The sequence below is a fragment of the Haliaeetus albicilla genome, chromosome 5 (genome assembly GCF_947461875.1).
Source record: "Haliaeetus albicilla chromosome 5, bHalAlb1.1, whole genome shotgun sequence".
NCBI lineage: Eukaryota > Metazoa > Chordata > Aves > Accipitriformes > Accipitridae > Haliaeetus > Haliaeetus albicilla.
This window is the reverse complement of record NC_091487.1, coordinates 43,504,117-43,513,617: the sequence shown is the minus strand read 5'-3', so window position 1 is coordinate 43,513,617 and position 9,501 is coordinate 43,504,117. Positions and strand designations below refer to the sequence as shown.

The following is a 9,501-nucleotide window of genomic DNA, read 5'->3' as shown; positions in this document are numbered from 1 at the left end:
CTTGCATAGGACCAGATGTGGGGCAGAGATTTCTGCAGAACTTGCTGTTCAGCAGCAAGTTTCAAGTAAAGGGATTGATGCAGCTGAGCAAAACCAGGATTTTTTTGAAGTCGAAGGATTCACTGAGCTGGCCATGGAGGGTGTTTAAAAGGAACAAGCCAAAAGACACACTGCAAACACCACAGGAGATCCAAAGTAGATATAGAACAAGTCCCCTGAAACAAGCCTAATTAGTAACAACCCTGTTTTCAAATGCAAACCTACCCCCCTACACAGAAGGTAAAGAGGACAAGTGTTGCAAATCCCATGAACTGGGATCTCCACCCTACAGAAGCAAGTGCTTCAGAGTAACTTTTCCCCTCCTGCCTGTCACTGAGAGAGGCAGAGCCCAAGCTTGCTCCTCCCTGAGAAAGGCCACTTGAGAGAACATGCTCTCCCTCATGGGACACAGTGCAGAGGGAATGTGAAGTTTCATTCCTGATTCTTAGCATGATTTCCTGAACTAAGAAACCAGGTGGAGAGAAACACAGAAGAGACCTCAGCAGGATGTGATACTGACTCTTTGGAAAGGAGATTTGGAGGCACTGCAGCTGCTTAGGCTTGTACAGAACCAGAAGGGAGGGAATTTCCCATCCCTTGCATTGAATGGGGCAACAGGAAGAACGGCTGTTGCCACTCCTTTTACAGCAGAACGGTTTACTGGAGTCTATCCCCAACAATCTGGCTACCTGCCTCTTCCTAACATGGAGGTTCAGGATTTTGTAACTTCAGACCGCATTCATTCAGTTAATTCCAGATCCCCCAACTATACAAAGCTCCAATCCCAGTCTTTGTCCGCTATAAGCCCACCCCCCCAGAGATGCAAATTGCCCAGATTAGGTCAATAGCAACATCCATTTTAAAAAACGATCACAAAAAACCTCATTGCTCTCTATAACACATGCTCTCCCCAACTCCAATACAGGGTGAGATCCCATGGATAAAACATGATCCAGTCAGGTCTTTGGCTCTGGTTCCTGACGCAGTTCCCCATACACTTTGCAGGTGCATTTTTTCCTGCTCCTTGCTCTTCTTCTCTCCAGGAGGAAAGGAACACCAAAGGTTAACCCCCAGGGCACAGAAATGGAGGTGCAGGAGCTGTCTACACACCAGTCTCATTTCTTTCGCTGCTTTTGACATTAGGTTCCTCTTGCACCTTTCTCATCTCCAGCCCTTTCACCCACGTGTAGGCAAAAGAGCCCCCCAGAACCATCAGGTTACTCGTCCACCACAAGAAGCTCTTTGTCTCCTCAAAGTAGATAACAGCCAACACTGTTTGGGCACAGGCCTTGGCTGTCCCAGACACGTTGTGGGTGAGTGGGCTAGTGAACTTAATCTGAAGTCCAGTCACATACCCAATGGCAAAGCCAAACACTCCCCCCAGGGTCATCATGCCCCAAAAACTGGGGCTCCCCAGCTTGTCGAAGTGGTAGAGGGTGCGGAACTCGCCCAGCAGCATCATGAGGGGGAAGAACAGGACACAAGCATTGACGTTGTTGTAGAAGGTCAGGCGCCAGATGCTACCATCCACCACAGGCAGCACCTTCTTGGTGTAGATGGCATTGAGCGAGACACACAGGCTTGCTAAGATCCCAAAGAATATACCTGTCCATGACAGAGTGCCCTCTGCTCCTTCCTGGTCAACGCCCAGCCAGAAGCCACCTGCAACCAAACAAATCAGGCATCATCTGAACAACTGCTGAAGGACTCAAAACATACAGTCAGCAATTCATCATTTACCTTATACTGAATAACCACAACCACAAGCAGAGACAGGCTTAAGGGCTTCCCCTTTCTATTAAATGAACCCACAAAGTGTCATGACTAGTGTCCCAGGAAGATTTATTTCAGGAGCGCAGGTAATTTACTGTGCTATCATTCAATCTCAGAGGACCAATTCCCAAACTGAGCAGGCAGCATGAGTTTAGAAACTATTATTCCAAAGAGCCATGAACTAAAGCTAAAGGTACTCTTTGTGTATAGGCCATTTTCAGGAGATCATACAATTTTTTTTCTAACTGAAAAGGCAGCAAACTGACACACAGGTAGCAAGAAATATTCCTCAAGGTTTAAAAAAAAAAGAAAAAAGGGGGGGAGGCCTCACAGGCTTTGCTGCACTGTTCACAGGAAGGGAAAGATAGGTCAGAAAAGAAGATGGAAAGATAGTAAACACATGGATGTAATATTAAGAAGCTTGATCAAAAAAAGATCACAAGGCAGAAACTGAGTGCAGTATCTTCAACATGTTAAACTTTGATGGGTAACGCACACTTTAGCCACCCCCGAAACAGGAGCTACAGGCTTTGTGTCTTCAGGGCAGAGAGGGAGACCTCTCCCCATCCCGCTCATAAGCAAAACATAAAACGGGAGATGAGCTACTGAAGGAACACTGCACTGCCTCTCCATTAGCTGCTCCGTGCTGGAGGCCAACTGGGAAGTTGCCTGCAAAGCAGCTAGTGTGCTTTAAACTAAGCCCAAATACAAATGGGTTCAATGCACAGACAGAAAGGGCTTTGTGTCAAGCCACAGACGATGCTCGGCTATGCTGCTATAGGCATATGGGCAATGCTCTCACAGCAAAAGGAGACGGAGCCAGGGGGACAGTCTTAGAGAAACCCTGTGAGGCTGGCAGATGCCATAGTCCTGGACAATACCTGAAAACAAGACTAGCTGAAGGCAACTGCATGCATCACCTGGATGGAAAATACAGTAGTTCTGCTCCTGTTCACCTCTTTCATGGAGAAGAGGTTCTCTTGTCTCATTTTCACCTGAGTCCATCTGCTTGTCTAAGCACCAAAGTGAACACATGTCCACCTGGAACTGCACTGAAGTCAACATTTCACCATTCTTGGCATCTAAACAGCCCTCCAGTAGAAGGCAGCTTTTGGCATTACTGATGCCTTTGGAATGAAAGACTGTTAAGCCATTCCCGTGAAGCCAGTCAATGCCCTGCCCTACATCCTAACCACACAACCGGATCTTCTGGTGGTGCTTTATGCTTGGTTTGATCGGCTAACCCTTCATCACACACAGCCTGTCTGAATTGGCTGGCTCCATTGTACGGTCCCAATGGTGCCAATATAAATACTGGTATTGTTACCAAAGTTAATAACTAACAAGCACTTGAGAACAGGAAGAAAGCCACCTGCTGTTTTATGGCCTTTGCTGGGGGGAAGGTAAGGCAAGCTAAACTTCATTAGAGCATAGATAGGTTTTAGCGCTCAAAGGAAAGAGGGAACCATGGTCACGTAAGAGTAATTTCCTTTCCTAACGGGCTACCCACACGCTCCGGACACGCGAAGCGGGTTACCGGAGGCAGCGCGAGGCACGAGCCCTGAGCCAGCCCACCTCACCAGGGAGCTGCCGTTGCAGGCCGGGATGGCTTCCCAAGGGGAAGACACCCCACCGCCGTCTCTCCGAGTTTACGGGGCCGGCCGCCGGGTGGGCGCAGCCCCCTCCCGCTCCTCCTCACCTATGATGACTCCGCAGGCCAGGAGGGCGTAGAGGGAGGTGGTCTGCTTGAGGAGCAGGTAGGAGAGCAGGACGTTGAAGACGGTGGTGAGGGAGCGCCCCACGTTGTAGAAGGCCACGCCGACGTGCTTGAGGCAGAGGTTGTTGGAGGTGACCATGCCGATGAAGACGGCGGAGAGGGGCAGGACGCTGCGGGACACCTTGGGGTCGAGGCGGAGGGCGGGCAGGCCGGGGCAGGGGGGCCCGCAGGCCGCCCCCAGGCTGAGGCCCAGGCAGAGGGCGGCCGTCAGGGCGCACTGGAAGAAGGTGACGAAGAGGGGGGCGTCGAGGCGCAGCGAGGGGCTGTCCAGCAGGTACTTGTTGAGGAAGACCATGGCGATGGAGGTGAACCAGTAGAGGCAGACCACCACGGCGATGCGCAGGGCCCGCAGCAGGAAAGGGGCCCGCTGGTCCCCGCCGCCCTCCGCCGGCAGCAGCGGGTCCCCGCCGCCGCCGCCGCCGCCGCCGCCCAGCGCCATCCGCAGGATCCCCGTCCGCGTCAGCTGCGCCTTGCTCATGGCGGGCGCGGGCCGTCAGCCCCCGCCCGGCCCCGGCCCCGGCCGCCTTCCTCCCGGCCCCGCTTACCCGCCGCCGGCCCCACTTCAACCCGCCGGCGCCGGCGCTTCCCGGAGCAGAGCGGAGCGGCTCGGCCCCGCCCGCCGCCCTTTATTCACGCCCCGCGGGCGCCGCTCGGCGCCTCCCCGGCCGCCAGGCCGCGACGCCATGTCGGGAGGAGGGGGCCCCGCCGCCCCGCCCCGGGCCAGGCCGCGGCGGCCCGGGAGCGGCGGGGCAGCTTCGTCCCCCCCGGGGCAATTTAGCGAGGGACGATCAAGTGGGCCCGATTCCCTCCTGCAGGCAGAAGCGAAGAGGCTTGCTGCTGGGGGGGGGGCGTTGGGGTAGCGGGGGTTCCCGGTGGTTAACAGCAGCCGGAGGAGGTGAGCGGCACCGTGTTCGTCCGGCGGCACCGGGCAGTGGGCGACAGGGCCGGGGCGTGAAGGAGGCAACGGGTGGCAGCCCCTCTGTGAGGGAACGACACCCGCTCCGCTAGCCCCTCTCCGTGTCCTTTATGTGGTGGTTGGAGCAAGCGGGGTCAGTGTTTTGGACGTTCAGCCATTTGCCGACGCGGGTTATGCCCACAGCCCGCCACGAAGTACAGGTCTGTGCTCTGCTGCCTGAGCCTTATTTACAGAAATAAAGTTCGCGTTTTTGTGGTGATAAATAAATAAAACCTTCCCGATACGACCTGAATGAAGGAGACACGGTGACACGCCTGCAAATAGCTCATAAGGACAGTACAGGGAAGTGCCGGCTGCCTTACTCTCCTTCCTGCAGCGTTAACTTTGAAATTTAATCAGGAGAATGTCACTGCCGATGTCATTAACTACTCCAGCGCTGATGGGCAGCCTGTGCTGAACTCTGCACCACCCTGCTACATGGCAAGCAATACAGGAACTAAACTACTTTCAAGGTAGACTGGGTATTGGGGTAAGCTGCACCTACTCTCCTGCTAAAGCAGTTATCCCACAGTCCCAACTCATCATTCCGCCTACAAAAGACCCATCTGGCCATACTCGCATGCCAAAAGGTCCCACCTTCTCTTAATGGGGCTTTATAATAAAGGAGCCTTTTTAATACCAAACTCTGGCACCTTGTGAATTCAAACTGCTGGTCAGGATGAAATAAATTAAAATTAATACCACATTCCATGTGCCGGGCCAGTCAGCAGTGAGCTCAGTGTCAAACATGGGTCAGTACGATCCCCCACTCCTTATTTCAGCTGACACTGCTGCAAAATGTCTGGTCTGCAATGTCCTGGGACCCAGCAATTTGCAGAGGGCACAATTAAGGGGATTTCGGAGGCAAGGCCAGCGGTGTTAATTGCCCTTATAGCAGCTATGCTCTTGCAGTTGTGAAGGACAGAAGCATAGCAGGGGTTGTGGGGAGAGAAGTGATGTATTTCATTAGACCAGTTGATGCGGCTGGAAAATGTTTCAGGCATAATGTGCTTTTCTCAGATCTCTGAAATAGCACTTGATTTTTTTTTTTCCCCCCAGCTGCCTCAGCTGGTTTTGTTGCCTTTGCTCATAGCCCTTCCCTTGCAAACAGCACCTGGGCGCTGGTGGGAATCATGCTCCCTCTGGACAGAGAAAGTTGGTGCCCGGGTGTTTGCTGTGGACTGCCCAAGTGCCCCGCAGGGTGTCGGAGAGCTCTGGCTACGTGCTGAGCACCATCTCTCACCCCTGCACCATGTGATGGGCTATCAGGCGCCTTTCCAGCCTGGCAGACCCCTTGCAACCCCAAGCGAGTTTTGCCTCTTCGCCTCACCGACCTTCCCGCTCTGCCTCCCCGCGCAGGCAGCCGGGAGAGCCGCAGCGGCGCGTGGTGTTTGCCCGAGCACACACGGGGCGTGAGGGCAGCAGATGCAGGCCTGCAGCTCCTGCCGTGGAAACAGCGGAGATCGTGACTCTGCGCAGGGGCTGGCATCAAGGCAGGGAAAGCTGCTATCGATATGCTGGAAATGACCGACCGGTGTCCCCTGTATCTCAGCCATGCTTTGATCCTGCTGCCAGCAGTGCAGCTAGCACTTACTCATTGCAAGCTTCCTATCCTTCCCATCCACCTCCTTCCAGCTCCTGGCCCAGCACTTCTCCTGCAAATGGGATTGGTAAGGTAAGAAAAAAGATAGTGAACAGCCTGGGTGTGGGGCGCTGGGTTGGTTCTAGAGGTCCCCGTGGCCTGTTACACATACCTGTGGCTTCAGCATCACACATTTGTCTTAATTTCAAGGAAATGACCTCTCCTACCACTAATGTTGCAAGTATGACAGCACCTCTGGTGGAATTAGAGCCAGATATAGATCTCCCCCCCCCCCCCCGCCACTTGCTAGTGTTGTTCAAAATGTCTTCTCTAAACTAAACACAGAAATTAGAGATGGAAAAACACCCAACCCTCAATTCCATCTTGTCCGCTCATTCAGCACATAGCAGATTGCTTTGTCCTGCACAAGTTTGAAATATCCCAATCAATAAAATGTTCATTGCTTCTCCTGGGGGATTATTCTCCAGCCTTATCACACATGTATGGCACGTCTGCATGGGAGAATTGACCAGAATAGCTCTCTCAGCTCTGCCAATATAAGTCCCCAGTGTTGACAGTGTATTCCAAAATAAAAGTGATTTATTCTCGAATAATCAGGTAGTTCTGTGATAGTTGTGCTGGTCAATCTCCCTAGGCAGAGCTTGTCTACAGCATGGCAATGGTTCTGACAACTGCTTTGAGTAAAGGCTTGTCTAGGTGCAAAAACTGACTGGCAGAGTTATTCTGCCACAGCCATGCCTGCCTACCTGCCTCACTCTGGTTTGGGGGGAAGGTGATTTAAAGTTGTAGGTGATTTAGAAATTTCAGAGTGAAGGTGGTAATGAACAGGTTATAATGCTAATTGGAGCTATTGTAACAAAGTAGCCTGGCTTCCTGCACAGCACCAGCCTTAGGCTTCCCTGAATTAATTCCTGCTTGAATTCAAGCTGATCTTTTAGGAAAAAAAAATCAGTCTTGATTAAAAATACTTCCAGGATACTGAATTCAACAGAGCGCTAGCAATATTATTCCAATGGCTGGTTATTTCCCACTAAATAATGTACACTCCTTTTCGTGCTTGGAGTTGCCTGGTTCAAGATTTCAACCTCTGAATCTTATTCCAGCTTTGCTGATTTTTTTTACAAAAAAGTGCTTATAGGCAGGTGAACTTATCTCTTAACCTAGTTTTTTAGAAGATAAATACATTGAACTTCCTTACAGAACATGCTTATTATGCTACAGCAGCAGCAATTCACTTCCTTATATGGACGAGACCTAGATATTTTCCTGCCCTGCAGCCTGGTTGTATATTAACACAATAGCACATATCGTGAAGAACCAGCACGGGATTACTTCTGGTTTAGGAGTGTGCTGCTTCATGTTCCCCGAGTGCTTTCAAAATAAACAATTATAACTGGTGGAGATCTGAGGCTGGAAATAAGCAGCTTTGACGGGTTCCTCGTGCTGGGAAATCTGGCTGCCTCGGGAATGTCCTTGTTCCCATGTCCTGCAAGGTGCCTGCGCTGCTGCCGGCAGCTGGCATGCCTGCCTGCCGGCATGCACACAAGCATGCACTCCTGCATCTTATTTAATCCTTTCCTATGTGAACAGAAAAAGTTTTAAAATATGACAGGCAGTGCTCCTCTGAGGGGAGAGCTCTCCCCTTCCCCCTTAAATTATGTGACCTACTTGAAAGCAAGGAAATCAGCTGATAACCAGCAGCCCGGCTGATAAAATAGCAATAGGCTTTGGGTGTAGGTCAAACCCACTGGTGAGACAGCATAAATTGCATTTCCTGGCCACACAGGAGACCTGGACGTGCCGACCAATGTTAGTGTGGAAACAGGCCCTTGGTAGGTCATATAGAATAGCAAATGAAGCAGCAGAAAACATTGCCAGTTTTGAGTGTTTCTGGATCTTCAGGAAAACACCTTTGGGGTTAGAAATAGCGCTCATTCCACTACCTGGAATGGGACATGGGAGGAAACCAGCTCAGCAGTGAGGTCGTTCCAGTTTACTGAGGGATTTATTGTTCCTTGTGTCTATGGGGATCTGATTTCTGGTTAATACAAGCATCCCTGATGCAGGCATTTATAAAGTATGGGGCTTACGAGTCAAGACATCAAACTAGCTTTATATATGTATACACAAACACATAGATACAAACATATATGTAAGTATATGTATATCTGTACATATGAATATGTGTATGCTCAGCCTACATACAGTCAGTGTATCCCCACAATGGCATCCATGCAGGGACCAACGACCTAGGAGGGTTCACTTGTGACAGAAGTATTACTTTACTGGACCTGCTGGTGATTCCTCTGGTTTGCTGTGTATCTCAGCAAAATTAACTTGAGCCTTCAAGGTTTCAAGTTTGAACTGCAGATATTGCCTGGTAACAACAGGTCTCAGCTGTCACACCATTATTTCATATTTGCTGATAATTAATAGAGGAGAAGGAGGCCAGTGCAAAAATCCAAGCCTGATTTATCAGATCACAACAGCCAGATCAGTTCTCTCTCTGCTAGGTAGTAAACATGAGTTGGGCTGAGAGAATAGAAAAATCTCTTAGTATCATCCCCAAACAACACTCATTTCTAGCACCAGCGTTTCCCATTATGACACAGCATCTTTCCAGACTCCCGGATTCATAGGAGAAATGGCAGTGACAGGATAGTGCTGCCATAGCTCTCCGTTGCGTGTGGTAATAGATGTCTCAGCAGTTGCATCATGGAAAAATGTGGAGCACCTGGGGAGTCCAGTACAGAGGCAGGCTGGTGTCATTGCAAAATGGGAACAGTTTTGGTCCAGGTGGATTTATTAGCTGTGGTTCTGTGCCAGCCTTGTTGGCCCAGGCAGCTGCTGCAAAGATGCTTTGGTGCCTGCCCCACGTGCTGTCCTCCAGCAGCTTGGTGGCACCAGCTGGAGAGTGCTTGGATCCAGCTGCACCCAGCTCAGACACCCTCTTGGACCCCAGAACATGGGAGAGTCATGCAGAATCTGCTGGAGCTCAGCCCAGAAGGGGCTAACTCCCAGCTGGATCCAAACCAGCTCTGTAACTGGATCAAAACCAGCACTGCCTTGGCTCTTCAGCCTCTGTATGTCTGGTGCCAGGGCCCATGCTGACTCAGCTCTGTATAGAGGCAGTGGGGTCCAAGAGGACCTCTGCGAGGGCTCTGTGCCACATCAAAGCAGCCCTGGGCTTTATAGACCCGAGCTGTTTTTGGAAGCAGTGCAGGTGCCCCATCAGCTAATAAACTTGGCCACATCTCAGATTGTCTCTGCATCTGGGGCATGCTTAATCCCCAACCTGGGTAATCTGACTGCACGTAAGTGGAAGAATAGTACATAAAAAATAGGTAATGAAGG

General features: G+C 51.1%; 1 protein-coding gene across 1 annotated transcript; it reads right to left on the bottom strand.

Moving 5' to 3' along the window:
- Nucleotides 1–542: 542 nt before the first annotated feature.
- Nucleotides 543–4,283, bottom strand: SLC35C1 (solute carrier family 35 member C1). Its single transcript, XM_069784467.1, has 2 exons — nucleotides 3,512–4,283; nucleotides 543–1,701 (listed from the first exon to the last, which is right to left on the bottom strand). Exons 1-2 carry the CDS (start codon nucleotides 4,065–4,067, stop codon nucleotides 1,142–1,144), a joined length of 1,116 nt encoding a protein of 371 aa, XP_069640568.1. The 5' UTR covers nucleotides 4,068–4,283; the 3' UTR covers nucleotides 543–1,141.
- Nucleotides 4,284–9,501: the final 5,218 nt, after the last annotated feature.

Bases quoted from the DNA above. Each gene is read 5' to 3' on its own strand.
- SLC35C1 (XM_069784467.1), bottom strand. From the start codon at position 4,067: ATGAGCAAGGCGCAGCTGACGCGGACGGGGATCCTGCGGATGGCGCTG. The intron at 1,702-3,511 runs GTGAGGAGGAGC...GTTTGGTTGCAG, and splicing joins GGCCTGCGGAGTCATCATAG to GTGGCTTCTGGCTGGGCGTT.